Source organism: Elephas maximus, chromosome 20 (genome assembly GCF_024166365.1).
Source record: "Elephas maximus indicus isolate mEleMax1 chromosome 20, mEleMax1 primary haplotype, whole genome shotgun sequence".
In the NCBI taxonomy this organism is placed as follows: domain Eukaryota; kingdom Metazoa; phylum Chordata; class Mammalia; order Proboscidea; family Elephantidae; genus Elephas; species Elephas maximus.
Genome location: NC_064838.1, coordinates 69,555,633 through 69,581,406, shown reverse-complemented (window position 1 = coordinate 69,581,406; position 25,774 = coordinate 69,555,633). Strand labels below are relative to the sequence as shown.

At 42.5% G+C, this 25,774-nt stretch overlaps 1 protein-coding gene across 11 annotated transcripts in view; it reads left to right on the top strand.

Moving 5' to 3' along the window:
* Positions 1-25,774, top strand: part of PRICKLE2 (prickle planar cell polarity protein 2) — a 422,108-nt gene that overhangs the window by 292,842 nt on the left and 103,492 nt on the right. For all 11 annotated transcript variants that reach the window (XM_049862955.1, XM_049862965.1, XM_049862964.1 and 8 more), the window contains one exon: positions 12,256-12,439. In XM_049862955.1, the coding sequence (XP_049718912.1) occupies positions 12,256-12,439 (184 nt within the window). The remainder of the gene's footprint in view (positions 1-12,255; positions 12,440-25,774) is intronic.

Genomic DNA, 25,774 nt, shown 5'->3' with positions numbered 1-25,774 from the left:
AGACTGATCGCCTCGTTTTTGGCTGATGCTTTGCGTACATGTGAAAAGATGATGCTGTCCATGGAAACTAGGGGAAATGGGCAACAGAGCGGACCAAGAAAGTCAGGCTCCTGCCCAGCTCCTCCTGAGTCAGCGCTTCCCAGGAGGGTTCCGTTTAGCTTGTTGGAAGTGATACAAGGCACGGTCGCTTTGGAGAGTATCGACTGGTGTACAAAGGCGCAACTCGGAGCCAAATCCTAGTGTTTGACATTATCCATGCCCAGTCTCTCTGCTTGCACAGAAAATTGAAAGTCGATAGCTGGGAAATCTGGTTTTCATATATATATATATATATATACATATATTTTATCTGAGAACCAACTTTGAACTCTGCGCTACCCAGAAGGAAATACATGGTTCCCACACTGGGGATGGCTTCCACTCCACATAAATATTCCCTGACCCCACTGCAGGGTGCCAGATCAGAGCAGACCCATTTATCTCGATTGAATAATACACATCTATTTGCTGTGATTCTGGGTGTGCATGTGTGTGCATGGGTCTGGCTCTAGTCTTGTCATTCTGGGCCAGAGACTTGTCCCCTGGCACTCGCTGATGGGGGACACTAGAATGAAATCTGGCCTCCGGTTCCTTAACACTAAGTAAAAAGGGGACCAGTAGCTGCTCCCCTTTAACAGTGATTGTCTCTGGGATTGTGTTTTGATTTTTTTTCTTCTTTTTGCTTATTTGTAATTCCTGATTTTTTTCTTAGATGAATTGTATATTGGCATTTTTGTTTTTCTTGTCAGTAGAAGGACCTCAGCTCTCTGGGGCATTGCCATATTGAGCCCAGCAGTACGCATTCCTCATCAGTCACTTGGTTTATGTTGGGGCTGAGCCACTCTTTAAGTAGTCAGACTCTTGACCCTGTGCTTAAAAGTGACTTGAACCTCATCTGGCCATGCGCTTGGTCCAGGGGAACCTATACCGTAGGGGCGGTGATGGCAGGACGGAGGGCAGGGCTGGCAACCAGAAACACAGTTCTTGTGGCTGATGTCCTTAACACTTCTCACCAGCACCTTTTCACAGATTGCCCTAGTGGGTAACCAGCTGGCCAGCTGAGCACCTGGGGTCTTAGTGATGTTAGAGCCTGAGACATGGCAGTCAGGAAGGATAGGGTAGATCCCCTGCAGCAGTTTGAAAACTGGCCGTTGCCCAGAGTTGGTGAGACCATCAGGCATAGGTGGAAGCCACACCAGGCTTCAGACTATGCTCTGTCCAAGGTAAAAAAAAAAACAAGTCCCCTTCTAACTAGGATGCCAGCTACAGAAGGGTGTCCTCCAGGTATGCTCTGAGGACCACCTGCATCCCAAACACCTGGGATCCTTGTGGAATGCAAATTCCTGGGCACTGCCTCAGACCTCTCAAATCAAGTCACTGGGTTCCCCGCTACTAAGCAAGCATCTCCACATAATGTCTGGGGAAAAAAGATACGTGACTTCTCATGATTGGAATCATTTATATGCAGAGTTTCATGAACAGAAATCATTTTTCTGTTAAAAGACATCAACAGCCCCTATTTTTTTCCCTGTCGTCTGTCTAATTAGTGAGCGGGCCAGATAGACCCGTTGCCGTCGAGCTGACTCAGACTCATGGCGACCCCGTGAGTAGAGCTGTACTCCGTGGTCTTCAGTGGCTGAGTTTCCAGGGGTAGATCACCAGGCCTTTCTTCCAAGATGCCTCTGGATGGACTCAAACCTCCAACCTTTCGGTTAGCAGCTGAGCACATTAACTATTTGTACCACCCAGGGACTCTATATACTTGGATAAATACTAGAAATGACCTTGGGGAGCCCAGGGAGTATGGTGGTTTTCAAACTTGTGTCTTCAGAACTCTTCCAAGAACTAAAAAAGTCTGTTGCCATTGAGTTGATGCCAAATCATAGCGACCCCCTGTGTTACAGAGTAGAATTGCCCCATGGCGTTTCCAAGGCTGTAACCTTTACGGAAGCTGATTGCCCCATCTTTCTCCCGCAGAGCAGCTGGAGCACCTTTCAGTTAGCAGCCCAGCACTTAACCACTGTCCCACCAGGGGCTCCTTCTGGAACCCTTAAAAAAACAAAACCAAACCCATTGCCATCCAGTCAATTTTGACTCGTAGTGATCCTATAGGAAGAGTAGAACTGCCTCATAGGGTTTCCAAGGAGCACCTGGTGGATTGAAATTGCTGACCTTTTGGTTAGCACCCGAACTCTTCCACCAGTGCTTCTTAGGTCCGTGAAAATGCCTGGGGTTTGGGGAGGAAGTTGAGCATGAGGGAGTTAGGCTCAGGGTCACCCCGCCCCCACATTTACTTGAGCAGCTGTTGTATATATTGACTTCCATGTAAGAATTCTTTTGCAGAATTTTTTTTCCTCTCATTAAAAAAAGGGGGGGTGGGATTCAAGAAAGATGGAAAGAAAAAAAAGGACTTAATGATGTTTACAGTCACACCCAGATTTCTGCAGTGTATGACTTGAGCTTGTCAGAATCATGTTATGAAGAAAGATCCGTTTTTGGTCTTCATCCTGTCACTCCTCACAGAGTACAGGATGCGTGATCCAGGGTTCAGTGTTGTAAATAACCTCTCCCCATCTCAGGGACGAGGCCCCACCCTCCCACCCAGCCGACTTACTGTGAACCTTTCCACATCACCGTAGCTAATTGGTATCCACTGTTAGTCATCCTGTACGTGTGTGGACCCAGCATAGATGACCAGGGTGCTTGTACCAGTTAAAGTGGGTGCCTCCTCGTATTAATATTGTGTATCCCATCCAAGAGCCCATGGTGGCTTCTAAGATAAAGAAGCAAATGAATTAATAGCTGCAACTTTTGGACAGGTGGAGGCTGCAGGGGTTATTGTGAAGTAGATGAAGGGAAAGAAGGAGGATTCAGAATCTCTGCTCTCTGAATCATGGCTTGTTCCTTGGAAACCTGTCATTCACAAACCTAATTACGTGCAGGTCGACTGTCACCTCTGACAGAATGAAACCAGGCGCCCTTTGTGTGTGTGTGTTTAATGAAATCCTGCTTTACTAGCAGGTACTGTTTTCATAAATGTCTATTAAAAAAAAAAGAAGCCAAATCGTATATTTCCCCACACAGCCCTGAATATGCTTCATTCACATGGGAAGCTTTAATCAGTGTGTAGACAGAGAGCTGTTAGGTGCTCCTGGGTGCGTTTTGCCAAGAGGTGAAGATGCAGGAAAATCTGGAGAAACCCTCTTGGCTTTCCCTCCAACCCACTGCTCCTTCCTGGGCATCTGGGCCCTGGGTTCCCAGTTTATGAAAGGAGGTTTTAAATTAGCCTTTCCGAAGGTTATCATGGAATCACTCAAAGGTTGAAGATGCAAATGTCAGTGCCTTAGAAATACCTGTTGGTTATAAATGAGGAGGGGAAGGCAGGCAGCTGGCTGGGAAATGCATAAGGTCTTCATGGTTTTCATTTACCATTTTTGTTTTCTTCCTTTTTGACTGCTCTCACTTGTCGTCCAGGTAAGGGTATTCTGTCCTTGGAATCGGGTGCCTTCTGTAGGTCATTGTTTGGGTTCAGGGGTCAGATAGACCCTCCTCTGGTTCCCTGGCCTGCTCACCACTTAGTGTTTGCTTTGAACAAGTTGCTTAACCTCTCTGAGATTTTGTTTTCTTCTCTGGAAAATGGAGATAATATTTCCTTCTTTGGATGACTAGTGTCCAAATCTGGAACCTGGAATTACTGTATGTAAAGTGTAAGTCATACTGCTTTCTGCTATGTGTACTGCTTGATGTATAAACCAAACCAAAACCATTGCCATTAAGCCGATGCCAACTCATGATGACCCCATGTGTTACAGAGTAGAACTGCTCCATATGGTTTTCTTGGCCATAATCTTTGGGGAAGCAGACTGCCAGGCCTTTCTTGTGCAGTGCCACTGGGTGGGTTTAAACCACTAACCTTTAGTTTAGGAGTCAAATGCAAACCGTGCACACAGGGACCTGCTCCTTGGGGTGTACTCTCACCCTAATGATCTCCCTTACCCTGCCTCACCTTTCTTTTTTTTTTCATTGTTGCTGTTGAGTGCCATTGAGTCGATTCTGACTCATAGCAACCCCATGTAACAGAGCAGGACTGTGCTATAAGGTTTTCTAGGCTGTGATATTTATGGAAGCATATTGCCAGGCCCTTCTCCCGCAGAGCAGCTAAACCAAAATATTCATTGCCATTGAGTCGATTCCAAGTCATAGCGGCTGGGTGGGTTCAAACCGCCAACCTTTGGCTTAGCTGTTGTGCTCCACCAGGCCTCCTTTTTCCCATAGTGCTTAATGCCTTTAACAAACTACAGGATTGAGTTTTTGGTTATGTTTGTCACTTATTGTATGTTTCTCCCACCCTAAGACTATAGGCTCCCCAGGGCAGGGACCTTTGTCTTGGTCAGGTATCCCAAGTGTCTGAAGGAGTCCTTGACACTTAGTATGCTCTTGATAACTATTAGCTGGATGCTAAGCAGGACCCCTTGACACTCCCTTCCCTTTCTGTTTCTGCCCCTTACTTTGGAGACTTCCTCTGGTTCTGACCCTGTAACTCAGCAGTTTGCTTTCTTCTCATCATTCCCTTTCTGCTTCTGGAGCTTCTGTCCCCGGGATCACATCCTTCCAGCATCACATATGGCCATCCCTGCCTAGCTGAGTATGTGAGTTCCATTCATGTGTCATCTGGGGACTGAATTTGGTTCAACTCACCTACACTTTTAAAATAAAAATATGACTTTCTTGTAAAAAGCAGTAGTCACTGATGAGCTTACTAAATTTGCTTAAACACAGTGAAAATTTATTTCCTTAAGTCATAAACTGGCATAAAAATATGTGGGGAGGGGGAACCTAACTGTTTCCCAGCAGCCCCCACCTCTTTACAGTAGCTGATTAATTAAAGGACTCCTGTTAAATTGAGCTCTTGACTATTTTTAAAAGCAACAGCCAAGGACTTCCCTGAGTCTGGAGATCACAAACCCAATCTGAGGTGTGCATTCTGTCCACGGATATTTTCCAACTGATGAAAAGCTGGAAATGGGAGAATCTGACAAGCCTCACTTCGCTGGACTACTGAAAAAAGCCAAACCAAGCCTGTTGTTATCAAGTCAATTCCGACCTGCCCCATAGGGTTTCCAAGAGTAGACCTGCCCCATAGGGTTTCCAAGGAGTGTACCTGGTGGATTTGAACTGCTGACCTTTTGGTTAGCAGCCGTAGCTCTTAACCACTACGCCGGACTAGCCTGGTATTTTCCTTCAAGTGCATTTTTCTTTAAAAATTCAGGCACAGCACGTTAATGGAATAAAGGACAAAACACTTCATGATTATCTCAATAGGTGCCAAAAGCATTTAACAAAATTCACCACCCTTTCCTGATAAAAAGTACTTAACAAACTAGGATAGAAGGGAACTTTCTCAATCTGATAAAGAGGCTCTACGGAAAACCCACAGCTAATGTGATACTTAATATGGACAACTGGGTGCTTTCCCTCTGAGTTCAGGAACAAGACAAGGATGTCTGCCCTTGCCATTTCTATTCAACATAATACTGGAGGTTCTAACCAGGGCAATTCGACAAGACACAAAAAATAAAAGCATCCAGATTGGACAGGAAGAAGCAAAATTATGTCTATTCATAGATGACATAAGCTTATATATAGAAAATCCTAAGAAACACACACACACAAACTACTAGAACCAATAAAGGAGCTCAGCAAGATTGTATGATGAAAGAGCTCTACAAAAGTCAACTGTATATACATTTAACAATCAATCTGAAAATGAGATTAAAAAAACAATTCCATTTACCATAGCATCAAAGAGAAAAAAATAATTAGAAATAAATTTAACAAAAGAATCGTAAGACTAGTATGCTGGAAACCACAGAATACCATTGAAAGAAATTAAAGAAGACCCGCTTAAATGGGAAGACATCCCGTATTCATGAATTGGAAGTTAATATCGTTAAGATGGCAGTACTGCCCAAATGAATCTACAGATTCAAAGCAATCCCTACCAAAATCCCAGATGGCGTTTTTGCAGAAAATGGGCAAACTCATCCTAAAGTTCATATTTTATGAGTGCAAATGCAAGGGACCCAAGAGAGCTGAAATAATTTTGAAAAATTATGAAGCCAGAGGACTCACACTTCCTAGTTTCAAAAGTTACTGCGAAACTATAGTAATCGAGATAACTGTGGTACTGGCATGAGGACAGACGTATAGATCAATGGAGTAGAACTGACACTCCCAAAAGAAACCTTTACGTTTATGGTCAATAGATTTTCGACAAGGGGGCTAAGACAGTTCAATGGGGAGAGAAGAGCCTTTTCAACAAATGTGTCTGGGACAACTGGAGCACCAAGTGCAAAAGAATGAAGTCGGACCCCTTACCTCACACAATGTGTAAGAAATTAAAATAGATCATAGACCTAAATGTAAGAGTTAAAACTATAAAACTCTTAGATGAAAACTTGGGAGTAAATCTTTATGACCTTAGGTTAGGCAATGGTGTCTTAGATATAACACCGAAAGCACAAGCAACAACAGAAAAAAATTGGAGTTCACCAAAATTAAAACCTTTTGTGCGTCAAATAACAAGATCGAGAAGATGAAAAGAGAACCTAAAAAGTGGGAGGAATTTTTGCAAATCATATATCTGATAAGAGACTTGTATCTAGAATATATGTTTAAAAATCTCTTACAATTCAACGATGAAAAAAGCAACCCATTGCCATCTAGTCGATTTCAACTCATAGTGACCCTATGAGATACAACCCACTTTTAAAATGGACTAAAGGATTGAATAGACATTTCTCCAAAGAAGGTATACCAGAAGCGCATCGAAAGATCCTTAACATCGTTAGCCATTAAAACCAAACCAAACCCAGTGCTGTCGAGTCAATTCTGACTCATAGCGACCCTATAGGACAGAGTAGAACTGCCCGATAGAGTTTCCAGGGAGTGCCTGGAGGATTTGAACTGCTGACCTTTTGGTTAGCAGCCGTAAGACTTAACCACTATGCTACCAGGGTTTCCCGTTAGCCATTAAAAAATGCAAATCAAACCACATTGAGATACTACTTCACAGCTACTAGCGTGGCTCTAATAAAAAAGAAATAACAAGTGTGGCAAGGATAAGGAGAAAATGAACCACTCATTCATTGGTGATGGGAGTGTGAAATGTTACTGATAATTTGGAAACTGTTTGCAGTTCCTCAAAATGTGAAACATAGAATATCTGTATGATCCAGCAATTCCAATCCTAGGTATATACCCAAGAGAAATTAAAACACATGTCCACACGAAAACTTGTACAAGAATGTTCATACAAGCATTATTCATAACAGCCAAAAAGTGGACATAGCCCGAGTGTCTATCGACTGGTAAATAAAGAGAGTGTGGTATATATCTATACAGTGGAATATTATTCCACGATAAAAAGGAATAGTGTACTAGTATATCCTACAACATGGATGAATCTGGAAAACAGCATTCTCTGTGAAAGAAATCGGTTACAAAAGACCTCATAATGTATGATTCCATTTATATGAAATGTCCAGAATAGGCAAATCCATAGAGACCAGAAAGTAGATTAGTGGTTTGCGAAGAGTTTCAGGGAGGGGGATATGGGAAGTTATTGCTACTGGGCTCAGGTTTCTTTTTGGGGTGATGAAAATATTCTAAAATTAGATAACGATGATAGTTGCACAAATCTGTGAATATACTAAAAGCCACTGAATTGTACACGTTAAAATGATGAATTTATGGTATATGAATTGTATCTTAGTAAAACTTTAAAAAAAATTCAGGCCCAAGTGGAAATTAGGATTCTGGGCTCTTTTGTCCCCTTTGTGAGGCTTTACTGAAACTAATCATAAAGATCAGTGTACACACAGAGTAGCTTATATTCCTAAATTTTCCTTCCTCCATTCTTTTCTTCCTTTTTTAAAAAATTTTATTTGTGGAAACCAGAAATGATCTTGTGTTGCTGACATCAACTTTTTTAATTTCTTCGTCATTTTTATAGCTGTGGGTAAGGGAGCATATGGTAACCTTAAAAGAGAAATGTTCAGTTTGGGAGGAGATTTTAATCTTTGGCTGCTACCTTTTGAAATAACTCACATGTGATCTTCTTGTATGTAAAAAAAAAACTCCAACATAAGGAAAACTTTGGTTTCTAGATAAAATTTTAGACCTACAAGGATCTTCCGCCATGTATCTGTCAGTTTTTCACACTGTGGTGGCTTGCATGCTGCTGTGGTGCTGGAAGCTATGCCACGGTATTCGAATGCCAGCAGGGTCACCCATGGCGGACAGGTTTCAGCTGAGCTTCCAGACCAAGACAGATCAGGAAGAGGAACCCGGTGGTTTACTTCTGAAAAGCATTAGCCAGTGATAACCTTATGAATAGCAGCAGAACATTGTCTGATGTAGTGCTGAAGATAAGCCACACAGGTTGGAAGGCACTCAAAATACATCTGGGGAAGAGCTGCCTCCTCAAAGTAGATTTGACCTGAATGACGTGAAGGGAGTCAAGCTTTCGGGACCTTCATTTGCTGTTGGGGCACGACTCAGAATTAGAAGAAACAGCTACAAACATCCATTAATAATCAGAATGTAGAATGTTACGAAGTATGAATCCAGGAAAATTGGAAATCGTCAAAAATGAAATGGAATGCTTAAAGATCAATATCTTAGGCATTAATGAGTTGAAATGGACTGTTATTGTCCATTTTGAATTGGACAATCATATGGTCTACTATGCCGGGAATGACAGCTTGAAGAGGAATGGTGTTGTATTCATTGTCAAAAAGAACATTTCAAGATCTATCCTGAAGCAAACGCTGTCAGTGATAGGATAATATCTATACATCTACAAGGAAGACCAGTTAATATGACTACTGTTCAAATTTACGTACCAACCACTAAGGCCAAAGATGAAGAAACTGAAGATTTTTACCAGCTTCTGCAGTCTGAAATTGATGGAACATGCAATCGATAATTACTGATGATTGGAATACTGAAGTTGGAAACAAGAAGGATCGGTAGGTGGAAAATAAGACCTTGGTGATAGAAACAATGCTGGAGGTCTCATGATAGAATTTTTCTGACACCAGTGGCTTCTTTGTTACAAATACCTGTTTTCACCAACATAAATGGTGACTATAACATGTGGACCTCACCAGATGGAATACACAGGAATCAAATTGACTACACCTGTGGAAAGAGACGATGGAAAAGCTCAATATCATCAGTCAGAACAAGGCCAGGGGCCAGCAGCAGAACAGACCATCAATTGCTCAGATGCAAATTTAAGTTGAAACTGAAGAAAATTGAAACAAGTCTATGAGAACCAAAGCATGATCTTGAGAATATCCCACCTGAATTTAGAGACCATCTCAGGAATAGATTTGACACATTGAATGCTAATGACCAAATACCAGATGAGTTGTGGAATGACATCAAGGACATCATACATGAAGAAAGCAAGAGGTCATTAAAAAGATAGGAAAGAAAGAAAAGACCAGAATGGATGTCAGAAGAGACTCTGAAACTTGCTTTTGAATGCTGAGTAGCTAAAGCAAAAGGAAGAAATGATGAAGTAAAGGAACTGAATAGATTTCAAAGGGATGCTCCAGAAGAGAAAGTATTATAATGATGTGCAAACAGCTGGAGATAGAAAAGCAAAAGGGAAGAACACGCTCGGCATTTCTCAAGCTAAACGAATTGAAGAAAAAATTCAAGCCTCGAGTTGCAATAATGAAGGATTCTATGGGGAAAATGTTAAACGATATAGGAAGTATCAAAAGAAGATTGAAGGAATACACCAAGAAGATTGATCAACATTCAACCATTTCAGGAGGTAGCATATGATCAGGAACTGGTGGTACTGAAGGAAGAAGCCTAAGCTGCATTGAAGGCACTGGTGAAAAAACAAGGCTTCAGGAATTGACAGAATGCCAATTGAGATGTTTCAACAAATGGATGCAACACTGGAAGTGCTCACTTGTCTATGCCAAGAGATTTGGAAGACAGCTACCTGGCCAATTGACTGGAAAGGTCCTATATTTTATGCCTATTCACAAGAAAAGTGATGCAACTGAATGTGGAAATTATCAAACAATATCATTAATATCACACACAAGTTAAATTTTGCTAAAGATCATTCAGAAATGGCTGCAGCAGTATATCAACAGGGAACTGTCAGAAATTCAAGCCAGAATCAGAAGAAGACGTGGAACCAGAAATATCGTTGCTGATGTCAGATGGATCCTGGTGAAAGCAGAGAGTACCAGAAAAGTGTTTACCTGTGTTTTATTGACTATGCAAAGGAATTTAACTGTGTAGATCATAACAAATTATGGATAGAATTTCAAAGAATGGGAATTCCAGAACACTCGATTGTGCTCATAAGGAACCTATACACAGATCAAGAGTCAGTTGTTCAAACAGAACAAGGGAATACTGAGTGGTTTAAAGCCAGGAAAGATGTGCATCAGGGTTGTATCCTTTCACCATACCAATTCAATCTGTATGCTGAGCAAATAATCCAAGAAGCTGGACCATATGAAGAAGAACGGGGCATCAGGATTGGAGGAAGACTCATTAGCAGCCTGCGTTATGCAGATGACACAACCTTCCTTGCTGAAAGTGAAGAGGACTTGAAGCACTTACTGATGAAGATCAAAGGCTACAGCCTTCCGTATGGATTATACCTCAACATAAAAGAAAACAAAAACCCTCACAACTGGACCAATTAGCAACATCAGATCAACAGAGAAAAGATTAAAGTTGTCAAGGATTTCATTTTACTTGGATCCACAATCAACATCCATGGAAGCAGCGGTAAAGAAATCAAAAGACACATTGCATTGGGTATATCTGCTGCAAAGGACCTCTTTAAAGTATCGAAAAGCAAAGATTTCACCTTGAAGACTAAGGTGCACCTGACTCAAGTCATGGTGCTTTCAGTCGTCTCATATGCGTGCAAAAGGTGGACAATGAAAAAGGAAGACCAAAAAAGAATTGATACCTTTGAATTGTGGTGTTGGCGAAGAACATGGAATGTACCATGGGCTGCCAAAAGAATGAACAAATCTGTCTTGAATGCTCCTTAGAAGCAAGGATGGCAAGACTTCGTCTCACATACTTTGAACATGTTATCAGGAGGGGTCAGTCCCTGAACAAGGACATTATGCTTGGTAAAGTAGAGGGTCAGCAAAAAAGAGGAAGACCTTCAACAAGATGAATTGACACAGTGGCTGCAACAATGGGCTCAAGCATAACAACGATTGTGAGGATGGCACAGGATGGGGCGGTGTTTTGTTCTGTTGTACATAGGGTTGCTATGAGTCTGAACCGACTTGCCGGCACCTAACAACAACAAAACAGGGATCTTTAGTAGAGGTGAAAATACCTTTCCCATGAGACCTTAGGCCAGGTTTGTTTAGTAGGAGAAATATTTTATTTTTGCTCTTCTCCTTAAAGAAAATCTCATCCGTAATTCTTTTTAAAACTACTTCTTCCATTTTCAAAAAACCTCTTATGAGAACTGCATGTTGTCAGTGTTTGTTAAATCTACTGATAATTGGTCTGGTCAGCATATACATGTGTATTAAAAAAAAGTTGCTATAAAGTGGAGCCAGTTTCAACTCATGGCGGCCCCGTGTGTTTCAGTGTAGAACTGCAGCCAGTGGGGTTTCCTGTGGCTTTGATCTTCTGCAAGTAGATCATCAGGACTTTGTACTGAGGTGCCTCAGGGTGGATTCAAACTGCCAACCTTTCAGGTAGTAGCCAAGTGCTTAACAGTTTGTGCCACCCAGGGACTCCATAGGTATACATCATGCCTATTAAGTTACTATGAGGTCATGGTCCATAGTCTGCATTCTACTTAGTAAAATAAAAAATATATTTATTGCCGTTCCTCTTGTCATATTGATTTAGAAGAAAAGGTTGCAGTCTGAGTGGAAACCTCCTTAGCAGTCTTACCTGGTAGCCTTGGCTTTGCAAGGTGTTTCGACATGAGTGGTGTCACGCCTTCTACAAAGCAGGTGTGCTGTGGAACACTGCTTTGAATGTTGTAGGCTTTGCCAGAAGCCTGTTGCCAAGGAATGTGTTTATGGTTTAGGATCCAAGGGCTGGTGACTGGCAGGTCTCTTGAGAAAATGTTTCCTTTTCCTTTCCTTCTCCTTTTCTGTCCTTCTCACCTGCTGCCTTTGCTGCTTGCAGGAAGATCTGCCTGCACTGCAAGTGTCCGCAGGAGGAGCACATGGTGACGGTGATGCCACTGGAGATGGAGAAGACAGTCAGCAAACTCATGTTTGACTTCCAGAGGAACTCAACGTCGGACGATGACTCGGGCTGCGCCTTAGAGGAGTACGCCTGGGTCCCGCCAGGTTTGAAGCCTGAACAGGTACCGTTCTTGACACTAGCGCGATGTGGTTTGGGCCTTTACCTCTGTCTTGCCAGTCCTTCCTCATTTCAGTACAGAAGGAAGAGTTAATGTTGCTGATTCAGAGAGAGCTTGGGGCTGAATGTATGGAAGATGTCAGGAACCCCAGTGGGAAATGGGTAAGAGAAATGAAGCTGAGTGTTGAGTGGTCCATTGCTAATTCATTCTGAGTTGCCATTGTTAACTGTTAACAGAGGACGATCTAGAAAGTTCTCAGAAACTTTGCCTTTGAAACATTAAACAGCAAAGCTTTATACTTGGGAGTAGGAGGGAGCTCCACTTTGGCCGTGTATCTTAATGTGATGATTCTTTGAAAAGGCGAGCGAGGAAGTGGGGATTTGCTTCATCCTTCCCAGTGATATATGCTGTGTTTAAATATGAAGCTTGATGTGACTTTACAAAGAAAGACATTGGCATTTCCTGAAATATTCTAACACTACCCAGAGGCTTTAAATTTTACTGGCTCGATTAGAAGAACTCGGCTCCTTCTGTTTCTCTGCATTTTTATCAGTGATATACAGCCTTTGCTTTGCATTTCTTGATACTTGGAATTTTTTCTTCCACCTGCTTCTTCTAAACGTTGGTTTAGAAGCAGCTTTTGTGAAGCTGAATACTTTTATAATCTTTCCCATGAGCCTTAGAGAGACAGCAGAATCTTAGGTTTTTGACCCATGATTGCTTTTCTCTGACACATAAATTTTATTTCTCTGGAGATCTCTTTATCTGACAGGATGTTATGAAGCTTAAACAGCCATGACATTTTAAGTCAGGAACTTTAGGTGTGATCATGCTGTTTTAAAAAAAAAAAAAAAAAGTCCTTTATAGTTAATGAAGACCCAGGAATTCACCCACAACTTCAGAGTAGGAACCCTGATAGCATCCCTTGGGTTAGCCATTTCTTGTTTTCTTTTTCCAGTATGGAGGTTGCAAGTTGGCAGATGAAACCAGGCATACTGGTTGGATTTGTTTAGCCAGCAAAGTATTTTTTAAAAAAAAATTGAAGTTTCTGATATTTAAAAATTAGGCATTTTTATTTAAAAAATTTATATCTTGAAAATTTGAGGATCTGGCAACACTGGAATCTTATTTCTACAAGGATATGTGTCATCAGCTGGAGATGAATGCTGACAGTTCGTTTGAGGCAGAATTTGATCTCGGCAAGTCGCCTCAGTCTTCACTGTGTCTTCTTCATCCATTTGTGTCACCTTCCGAAGCCCTATTGGCATTTCAGATTTGCGATCCTGGCACTAATTCTTAAGAAAATATCTTAAGATGGAAACCTTCACAGAAAGCTCTCCATGAGAATTGAGGGTAGAGTTCAGTATTCAGATATTATGTTAGGATATTAGCAGGAAGGGCTAAGACTGTTTTCTCCCAGTTTGTAGGTTAAGGTTATATTTTTCACTTCTGTTTCAGTAAAGAGTGTGTTATTAAAGAATTCGTTGAAGAAAAATGAGAGTATTGATTGAATTTTTCTGGAAACTCAGATGAGGTGATGATATCCTTGTTCGACATTGCCCTTGTACGCTAGGACTTGAGCAGAGAGTTATTCACACCTTTGTACATCTGTGCGCTTGTTTCATTTTCTTGCCGGCCTCATTTCCAGCAACAGCTAAGAAACCCATCTTTCTTTTGTTCACCTGAAGGATGTTGCTTCCAGAATCCGGGATGTGGGGCCTTGAATTCTCTAAGTTAAGCTGTTTGCAGATCGCTGTGTATGTGGTTTCTTCTCTAAGACTATCAAATATCCTTCCATGATGTTCAGATTTAGAGCCAATATTCTACCCACACTGGCCCAAGAGAATGAACAATTGCAGAAGCTAAAAGTGTTGATCGAATTTACCAAAACCAAAAGTGAGTGGTTATGGTATTTTGGGGACACCCCTGGGTGTTGGAAATAGTTAATTGCTTGGCTGCTAACTGAAAGGTTGGAGGTTTGAGTCCACCCAGAGGTGCCTCGGAAGAGAGAGCTTCCAAAAATCAGCCACTGACAATTATATGGAGCACAGTCTACTCTGATGCACATGGGGTGGCCATAAGTCAGCATCTACTCAATGGCAACTGGTGCTGTTTAAAAAAAAAAAAGGTATTTTGGAGGCCATTTGGCCTGTTCACAATGGATGTCTTTGGGAAGTATAAAACTGAACTTTCTCTGACTTGTTTTGAGAGAAAAAGACCAATAATATTAAACAAGTGGCTTAAAGTATGCTAGATAGAAAGGTTTTCCCATCTTTTATAATTCTCTTGTTTTTTAGAGTAAAGAGGGATCATTCTCTCTGTTCCCTACCTTTACTCAAACCTGTATGACTTAGAGGGTTAGGAAGGAGAAATGCCCTCCAGAGAGAGTGTATCTCTTCAAGCTACTTAAGAGCTCTATACCTGCCTCGTAAAAGACAAGTTTATTCTAAAGGTGTTTGAAGGCATCACTGTGTGTAAAAGAAATGGGCTTCCATTTTTTAAATTACAAGTTCTCTTAAAGTCTGCTATCTAGGGAACTGGTTATGTTGTTGTTCTTGTTAGGTGCCATCAAGTGGATTCTGACTCATAGCGACCCTGTGTACAGCGGAACGAGAACACTGCCCGGTCCTGCACCATCCTCAGCTGCGTTTGAGCCCATTGTTGTAGCCACTGTGCCAGTCCATCTTGTTGAGGGTCTTCCTCTTTTTTGCTGACCTACAAGCTGTCTGATATTAGTCTAAGACTGGAAAAATTCAAGTTCTTAAATGGTTTTCACTAATAAAAATTCAGAAGTTTAATATCACGTTAGCTGTCTCTGATTTGAGGAAAACCATTTTTCCATCAAGACAAATTATAGTGAACGTTAAAACACTTTGATCTAGAAGCGAAATATTAAAGACTAGTTAGGGTGGAGAGTAGAGTGCTTTTGTTTTTATTAGAAGCCTTCCTTTCGCTCCCGATCGTGGGGTTGGTCGTGTACCTTCAGGCGACGTGCTGTATTGTTCTCTCTCTTCTGAGGAATGCTCTCGATTGAATGTAACGCGGACAGCAGCGACCCCCGTTTAGGGAGGTGTTCTTGGATGTAGGCATTTAATTTCACAATAATCCACGAGCCGCAAAACCCAACTTTTTAGAAATGGCTTGAAAAACAACAAACAGATGGTGCCAGAAAAGAAAGGCGTTTGCCTTGTGTTTTCTGACAGGTGGACTGAGAAGTTGTCAGAAAAGTTGTTCAGGTCCCTCGCCTCTGCTGGCTCCAGGGGAGCTGTCTGAGGTCGTTCATCTAGAAGGCCTGGTGGTAGCAAGACAACTGGACTCTGCCCCTGACTCGCCAGCTAAAACCGGCCACGGGTCTGCCCTTTCCGTTCAGCGTCGTGCTGTTAACGGTGTGTGTCCTGTCTCCTGGAGACACGGACGTGTTTACAGTAGATGATGCTTCGGGGAGAGTTTGGGAAATATTTAACAAGCTGTAAAAAGAAAAAAAAGAAAAAGGCAAATGGTAGCAGTGTGTATCAGCCTCAGCACAATTGACATTTGGGGATGGATGTCTCCTTGTTGTGGGGGGCTGTCTTGTACATTGTAGGATGTTTAGCAGCAGTCCTGCCCTATACCCACTACAACCAAAAATCGAGCTGTGACTACCAAAAATGTCTCCATAGATTGTCAGACGCTCCTGGCAGAAGAAGGGGAGACACCCCAGTTAAGAAACACTGGGTGAATGTGATGTCATTTCTCCCAAACCTAGAGGATCTGTCAACAAAATTCTGGCCAAGAAGAGGAGCCCTGGTAGCACAGTGGTTTGAGTGCTCAGCTGCTAACCAAAATGTCGGTGGTTCTAACCCTCCAGCGGCTCTGCCCGAGAAAAGACATGGCGATCTGCTCCTGTAAAAATTACCCTATGGGTCAGTTCTACTCTGTCATGTAGAGATGCTCTGAGTCGGAATTAACTCAATGGCACCACCACAGCAACAAGACAAAAAGGGTGACTTGATTCAGCGAACATTTATTGAGCACCCACCGTGTCTAGGCTCCAGGATAGCAGCTCCTGCCTTGCGTGGTGGCGTACTGACAGATGGAAAGTGGTGAAGCCACATTTCGTGGCCCCCGTGAGCGGAGGCCAGTGCTCTCCCGGGCAGGTGCTCCCGTCCTCGCTGTGGCAGAACAAGCGTAGGGGTGGCATGAGGAGCAGTCTGGGGGATCATCTTTTTATTCAAAACAGAAGTAGCCTTTCCCCCAAGTATAAAGGGAAGACATACTCTCTGAAAAAAATGAAAAGAATAGAAAATATGAAAACATCTATGAAAGCAAATAAAAATAACTTATAATTTCAGCAACCAAGGAAATTTGTTTTCCAGCTGTTGTGTGTGTGTGTTCAAATCTCTCTCTGTATTGGGGTACATTTCCAGTTTTTTGTTTGTTGTTTGGACAAAAGGTGATCATCCTGTCCACTCACCCTGGTTCCTTTTTTCACTTACAGCATTGTGAACACTTTCCTATATCACTATATTTAGACCCAGATGGTCTTTTTTAATGGTTGTGTAGTTTTCCCTGGGTCGTGCTTAACTGGAGTGGTATGCTCACCACTAGGGGGCATTTGGAAATGCGTGGTTGGGAGGCGATGAAGAAACCAGTTGCCATCAACTCCAACTTACGGCGAACCCTAGTGTGTCAGATCATAACTGTACTCCACAGAGTTTTCAGTGGCTGATGTCTCGAAAAGAGATCACCAGCCCTTTCTTCTGAGGTGCCTCTGGATGGACTGGAGCCACCAACCTCCTAGAGATATTATGGTGATAAATTTACAGTAGAAGATGCTTCAGGAAGAATTTAGAATCAGTTAGCAGCTGAGTCCGTTGACCGTTTGCATCACCCAAGGATCATTATCGTTAAAATGATTGGGGGATTAGACTAGCATTTTAATGGGTGCAGTCTAAGGATGCTACCTACCCTGAAAAGTGCCAGAGGACCGAGCACAAAGGAGAGCTGACCCATCCAAAGTGCCAAGAGCACCACCACGGAGCAGTACTGAGCTGAAGGCTCCGCGTTGTTGCTGCTTTCCTGCTATGTTACCTGGAAGGCAACAACAGCCAGTCTCTGCATCCTGTGTACTGGCACTGCTCTGCACAGAAGTCCTGAGGGGGGGGTGGCCACATATAAACCTCCTGAAGGCTTTTCCTTCATTATGCCAAACTACCGTCCAGAAAGGTTATGACAGGTGTGTCCTCTGGGTAGATAGCCTTCGCTGGGCACGTGTGGGTATGACTTTTAGTTCTACTCACTGCTCAGTAAAAATCTGACGAGGCCATCAGATGGGTTCTCCTGAGTGAAGGTCCTTTTCTCGATGTTTTAGATGCTTCAAGTGCCCACAAAGCGTTCTCAGGTATGAATGGCTCCACACCTTAGTCTCTAAATGTTAGTAATGTCACCTTGACTTTAACTGCATGTGTTCTCACACTTTTAGAGTGGTGTAGTAGCTCCCTAGGGTGGCCGTAACTAAGTACCACATACTCGGTGACTTAAAACAACAGCAGTGTATTCTTTCACACCTCTGGGGGCTCTGAGGGGGGACCTGTCCTGTGCCTGTTCCCTAGCTTCCAGTGGGTAAGGAAAATTCTTGACGCGGCTCGGCTGTAGACGCATCACTTCAGTCCCTGCCACCATTACAACATGGTGTTCTTCCAGTGTGTCTGTCTTTACGCCGCCTTTTTAAAAGAATGCCAGTCATTGGATTTAAGCCCACCCTAATCCAGCATGATCTCATCATAGCTAATCTACAAAGATCCTGTTTCCAGTAAGGTCACATTCTGAGGTGCCAGATGGACGTGAGTTTTGGCGGTGCCCTATTCAGCCAGTACAAGTGGGGATTAGACTATCCAGAACACTCGACTTCCACTTCAAAGAGTAGCAAGAAGGATGAAGAGTGGACAGCAGGAGCAGTTGCCCAAATTTTGACTTTCAAAGTGTGCTGCCACATGTGGCAGGGAGAGACGATCTAGCCCTACCCAGAGACGGCGGGGGGGAGTAGTGGTTTGTGAGCCCTGTGAAGCTCTAAACTCTCTCTCTCGGAAGTACATAGAGTTGTTTCAGTGATTGTCACTGAGCCGTCAGGCGTCAGATCCTGACCACCCCCTCGCCCCTCCAAATACAAGACTAGGTCCCCAGTTACGTGCTTTTTAGCAAACTCTGTAATTTTCCTTATTAGCACTTAATTAAACTTGCAATTAGATATTTATTGGTGTAAGGATTTATTTAATATTTGAATCTCCCATTTTTCTTTTAAGACCCAGGAAGGCAGGGCTATTATTTGCTCTGTTCTTTAGAAACTCCCCAGTGCCAGCACACTGCCTAATGCTTGGCAGCCACCCAACCAATATATTCATTAAGGAACATCGGTGAAGGGCAGGTGACAGCTGTCCTTCACAGAGCCAGACATGTTCAGGATTGTATCACACTGAAAAAATCAGTCTTTTACATTGTTTTCCTACGTAAAGGACTGTTCTGTCTCTGATAGTCATTTTCTCCGCTGTTCCTGAAGGCATATGTTCCAAGCAGCTTCCCTTTAGCATCCCAGCTGCTTCAAAGGTTTTTTAGGCTGCAGAGGGGCAGAAGATGTGGCAACTTGGGAAGGACCGATGGTTTGAAGACTTGGGTTCTGAGCAGGATGGGAGGAGCTGGGAGCCTGGCAGAAGCCCACAGTGTTTCTGAACCTGGGAAGCATTTGTGTCATAATCCAAACCTGGGGAGCCAGTTGGCAACCACGGCCTGAGAAGGAAAGCAGTGTGGCCTTTAGGGAGAGCCTGGCTTCCGGAGTCAGGCAAATCTTACTGCTGTACTGTCCCTTCCAGACTTCAGGAAAATTGCCTAGCTTCCTGGAGCCCTGGTTTCCTCTCGATATGCTGATGATGGTGTGATGGAGAAATCTATTAAACTTTCATTGAACACTTGCTAAGTGTCTACCACCATTATTAGCACTTTGTATGGGTTATTGCATTTAATTCTCATGACAACGTTAGGAGGTAATTACCTGATTCCCACTCATAATGACCCTATAAGACAAAGTAGGACTGCCTCATAGGGTTTCCAAGGCTGTATAACCTACGGAGACAGACAGCCATATCTTCTTCCTGCAGAGTAGCTGGTGGGTTCAAACCTCTGATCTTTTGGTTAGCAGCTTAGCGCTTAATCGCTTCGCCACCAGGGCTTCTTATGAGGTAATTGATAGTCTTGTTTTCTGTTTTAGAGGTGATTAAAGCAAGGCTCAGAGAAGTTACACATCTTCCCTAAGATTTCCTGTGTCCGTTCAACCAGCTCTTGTCCCTTTCTGTCTTCCTATCTCACCTCTGGACGGTAGCTGCCCGTTTAGTCTTGTGTATCTACCTGAACTAAGAAGCACACTCTTCACAAATACCATTTTACATCTTATGGTTCAGTCTGTTCTTTGTCTGAAGAGTTGGCTTCAAGAATGGTTTTAGTTCTGGGTTAATAGAGAGTCCAGGGGCTATGTCTTCTGGGGTTCCTCCACTCTAAGTCAGACCAGTAAGTCTGGCCTTTTTACTAAAACTTGAGTTCTGCACCCCACTTTTCTCCTGCTCTGTCGAGGACTCTCTGTTGTGTTCCCTGTCAGGGCGGTCATTGGTGGTAGCCAGGCACCATCTAGTTCTTCTGGTCTCAGGCTGACGGAGTCTCTGGTTTATGTGGCCCTTTCTGTCTCTTGGGCTGATATTTTCCTTGCGTCTTTGGTATTCTTCATTCTTCTTTGCTCCAGGTGGTTTGGGACCACTTGATATATCTTAGATGGTTGATCACTAGCTTTTCGTTTTGTTTTGTTTTGATTTTTTTTATCGAGCTTTAAGTGAAACCCTGGTGGCGTAGTGGTTAAGTGCTACAGCTGCTAATCAAGAGGTCGATAGTTGGAATGTGTCAGGCACTCCTTGGAAACTCTATCAGGCAGTTCTACTCTGTTCTATAGGGTCACTATGAGTCAGAATCGACTCGATGGCAGTGGATTTTTTTTTTTTTTAATGAAAGTTTAAAAATCAAGTCAGTCTCTCTTACAAAAATCATGTACACTTTGCTATATACTCCTAATTGCTCTCACCCTAATGAGACAGCACACTTCTTCCCTCCGCTTTCTCTTTTCGTGTCCATTTGGCCAGCTTCTGACCCCTTCTGCCCTCTCATCTCCCCTCCAGACAGGAGCTGCCAACATAGTCTCATGTGTCTACTTGATCTAAGAAGCTCATTATTCACCAGTATCATTTTCTATCCCATTGTCCAGTCCAATCCCTGTCTGAAGAATTGGCTTTGGGAATGGTTCCTGTTTTAGGCTAACAGAAGGTCTGTGGACCATGGCCACCGGGTGCTTCTAGTCTCAGTCAGACCATTAAGTCTGGTCTTTTTACGAGAATTTGGGGTCTGCATCCCACTGCTGTCCTGCTCCCTCAGAGGTTCTCCGTTGCACTCCCTGTCAGGGCAGGTGTCGGTCGTAGCTGGACACCGTCTAGCTCTTCTGGGCTTGGGCCAATGTAGTCTCTGGTTTATGTGGCCCTTTCTGTCTCTTGGGCTCATAATTACCTTGTGTCTTTGGTGTTCTTCATTCTGCTTTGCTCCAGGTAGGTTGAGACCCATTGATGCATCTTAGATGGTCGCTTGCTAGCATTTAAGACCCCACACGCCACTCTCCAAAGTGGGATGCAGAATGTTTTCTTAATAGATTTTATTATGCCAGTTGACTTAGATGTCCCCCAAAACCATGGTCCCCAAACCCCTGCCCCTGCTACACTGGCTTTCGAAGTGTTTAGTTTATTCAGGAAACTTCTTTGCTTTTGGTTTAGCCCAGTTGTGCTGACCTCTCCTGTACTGTGTGTTGTCTTTCCCTTTACCTAAAATAGTTCTTATCTACTGTCTAACTAGTGAATACCCCTTTCCCTCCCTCCTTCCCTCCCTCCCCACCATAACCATCAAAGAATATTTTCTTCTCTGTTTAAACTATTTCTCGAGTTCTTATAATAGTGGTCTTATACAATATTTGTCCTTTTGCAGCTGACTAATTTCACTCAGCATAATGCCTTCCAGGTTCCTCCATGTTATGAAACGTTTCACAGGTTCATCACTGTTCTTTATTGATGCATAGTATTCCATTGTGTGAATATACCATAATTTATTTATCCATTCATCCATTGATGGACACCTTGGTTGCTTCCATCTTTTTGCTGTTGTAAACAGTGCTGCAGTAAACATGGGTGTGCATATATCTGTTCCTGTAAAAGCTCTTATGATATATTCCAAGGAGTGGGATTGCTGGATCATATGGTAGTTCTATTTCTAGCTTTTTAAGGAAGCCCCAAATTCATTTCCAAAGTGGTTGTACCATTTTACATTCCCGCCAGCAGTGTATAAGTGTTCCAGTCTCTCCACAGCCTCTCCAACATTTATTATTTTGTGTTTTTTAGATTAATGCCAGCCTTGTTGGAGTGAGATGGAATCTCATTGTAGTTTTGATTTGCATTTCTCTCATGGCTAATGATCATGAGCATTTCCTCATGTATCTGTTGGCTACCTGAATGCCTTCTTTAGTGAAGTGTCTATTCATATCTTTTGCCCATTTTTTAATTGGGTTGTCTTTTTGTAGTTGAGTTTTTGCAATATCATGTAGATTTTAGAGATCAAGTGCTGATCGGAAATGTCATAGCTAAAAAATGTTTCCCAATCTGTACGCGGTCTTTTTACTCTTTTGGTGAAGTCTTTGGATGAGCATAGTTGTTTGATTTTTAGGAGTTCCCAGTTATCTAGTTTCTCTTCTGCATTGTTAATAATGTTTTGTATACTGTTTGTGCCATGTATTAGGGCTCCTAATGTCCCTATTTTTTCTTCCATGGTCTTTATTGTTTTAGATTTTATATTTAGGTCTTTGATCCATTTTGAGTTCATTTTTGCGCATGGTGTGACGTATGGGTCTTGTTTCATTTTTTTGCAGATGGATAATCAGTTATGCCAGCACCATTTGTTGAAAAGACTCTTTTCCCCATTTAACTGAGTTTGGGCCTTTGTTAAATATCAACTGCTCATATGTGGATGGATTTATGTCTGGCTTCTCAATTCTGTTCCATTGGTCTGTGTATCTGTTGTTTTACCAGTACTAGGCTGTTTTGACTACTGTGGCGGTATAATAGGTTCTAAAATCAGGTAGAGTGAGGCCTCCCACTTTGTTCTTCTTTTTCAGTAATGTTTTACTTATACGGGGCCTCTTTCCCTCCATATGAAGTTGGCGATTTGTTTCTCCTAATGCCGTGTTCTTCTTCATATAGTCCAGCTTCTTGGATTGGGCCTCTTACATTGCCACTCAGTCTCTTTAGGTTCTGTCTCTGGTTGCTGGTCCATGGGCTTCTCTGAAGGGTTCTGTTAGCTTTTTCATCCTGATGAGAGTATAAGGAACGATTCAGAGAGTACGTTGGAGAATTAGAATTGTGGAAAAGAAATGGCCATTGGGCTTTTTTTGCTCAACTCTTGGGCTAATCCGCTTAAACTCACAGGGTTGATCTGGGGCCCAAATGAGGGCACATGCATGAATCACCTAGTGAGATGTCTGTACACCGAAGTTGCTGAATTAAAACAATTGTTTTTGGTTTTGTTTCTTTTTTAACCACCCTTCTTGTGAAGCAGTAATAAATGACTAACTGATTACTGCTGCCCTGAGCGGACATGCAGACTAGGAGAAGGAATGGTCGGCTGTCAAGGAAAGAAGAAGGTTAAGCCGGGAAGGAGATGGGTTAGGAATAGGCTTAACGGCAATCCTGGATTCCTTCTCAGCCTTCTCAAAGGTTTTTAATAAAATAATTTTCAATTCTGCTGGTACTCAAGCTCCTCTGTTTCCCGAGTTCCCTGCTACAGGTTGTTGTAAAGGTGCGACTTAGTTCTTATGAAGTTCTTGGCTCCACTGAGCCAGAACAACTTGGACAGGGGCCCAGACAGAGCCACCTGATCCTGAATTCTCCAGTGCCCCAAGCAGGCTTCTGAGCTGTCTGCTGAAGAACTGAGCTTTGCTACCCACCTGCTTGGTGCTCGAGATCTCCAGCAACGTCACAGCCCCAGGCCTGGAAGGAGAGAGTCCCTGGAGCATTTTCTGTAGGCTGCTCGGAGTGCAGAGAGAGCCTTCCCACAAGGAATATTCCACAAGTCATTCTTCGAATTCTGCAAGTCTCTTCCTTGAGGCTTCTGTTACATGAACCTGTTTGAGGATCAACAGGTCAGAGGAGGCTTGGCTCTATCATTGGGTCTCCTACTCTGCCATTCAGGGCGTCTTTAGCTCCTGCCTCTGGTTGGTGGCTATGGGCTTCTCTGAAGTGTTCCATTAGCTATTTCATCCTGATGAGAATGTAAGGAATGAATCAGAGAGTAAATTGGAGAATTAGAATTTGTGAAGAAGAAATGGTCATTGGGCTTTTATCATCTGTTCATTCATTCATTCATTCATTCATTCACTTATTTAACATCTGTGTCACATGAGGTCTCTATGAGTCGAAATTGACTCAAAGCCTCCTAACAACAACAACAACAACGCATACCTACTATGTCTCAGGCAGTGTTCTGGGCACTGGGAATTAAAAATAAATAAGGTTTCTGCTTCATTGTAAGATCCTTGATGATGCAGATGGTTAAGCACTAGGCTGCTAACCAAAACATTAATTGTTCAAACCCACCAGCTGTTCTGCAGGAGAAATGACCTGGCAATCTGCTTCTGTAAAGTTTACCACCTTCCACTCTGTCCTCTAGAGTAGCTCTGAGTCAGAGTCAACTCCACAACACACAACAGCAACTCCATTGTAGCTGTGTGGGTGGATGGAAGCAAAATAAATTAGAAAATGAATACACACTAAAGACTGTGATTAAAAAAAAAAGCCATAATGATAATAATGGGAATATAAACATTTAGTGAACTCTTACAAATACCAGACATTATCTTAGTTGCTTTATAAGTGGTGTCTCAGAAAACAGGAGCCCTGGTGGCATAGTGGTTAAAGAGCTCAGCTGCTAACCCAAAGGTCGGCGGTTTGAATCTACCAGCCGCTCCTTGGAAACCCTCTGGGGCAGTTCTACTTTGTCCTGTAGAGCCACTATGAGTCGAAATTGACTCCACAACAAGGGGTTGTTTTTGTTTGAAGAAAATAAGATTCCCTTGTGCTATAAATAGTTAAAATGCTTGGCTGCTAACCGAAAGATTTGAGGTTCAAGTCCACCCAGAAGCATGTCAGAAGAAAAGTCAAGTGATCTGCTTCTGAAAACTGAAAACCATATGGAGCTCAGGTCTCCTCTGACACACATGGGATCACCATGAGTCGGAATTGACTCGTCACCAACTGGTTTTTGTTTTTAATTTTTCATTGTGCTTTAGGTGCAAGTTTACAGCGCAAATTAGTTTCCCATTCAGAAGTTTGTAAGTAAAGTGCTCCATGACATTGGATGCATTTAGAAGTTAGACCCTTGTCGAATATATCGTAGCCAGAAACATTTTCCCAGTCTGTGGGTTCTCTTTTTACTCTTTCGGAAAAGTCTTTTGATGAGCATAAGTGATTAATTTGTAGGTCCCATTTATCTAGTTCATCTTCTGCTATTTGTGTTTTTAGTTATGTTTGATATTCTATTTATGCTATATGTTAGGTCCCCTAGCATTGTCCCTATATTTTCTTCCATGATCTTTATATTTTTAGGTTTTATATTTAGGTCTTTGACCCATTTTGCGTTAGTTTTGTGTATGGCGTAAGGTATGGATCCTGTTTCATTTTTCTACAGATAGACATCCAGTTTTGCCAGAACCGTTTGTTAAAGAAGCTGTCTTTCCCATTTAATAGACTTTGGCCCTTTGTCCAGGATCAGCTGTCCATAGGTGGATGAATTTATGTCTGGGTTCACAGGTTTGTTTCATTGGTCTATGAGTCTGGCCTTGTATAAATACCAGGCTGTTTTGACTACTGTTGCTGTATAGTAGGTTCTGAGATCAGGTATTGTGAGGCCTCCAACTTTGTTCTTTTTCTTCAGTAATGCTTTACTTATCCAGGGCCTCTTTTCTTTCAGTGTAAATTTGATTAGTTTTTCCATCTTGTTAAAGAATGCTGTTGGAATTTGGATTGGGATTGCATTATATCTATATATCACTTTGGCTAGTATTGATATTTTCACAATGCTAAGTTTGGAAACCCTGGTGGCGTAGTGGTTAAGAGCTATGGCTGCTAACCAGAAGGTCAGCAGTTCAAATCCAACAGGTGCTCCTTGGAAACCCTGTGGGGCAGTTCTACTCTGGCCTATAGGGTTGCTATGAGTCAGAATCAACTCAATGGCAAC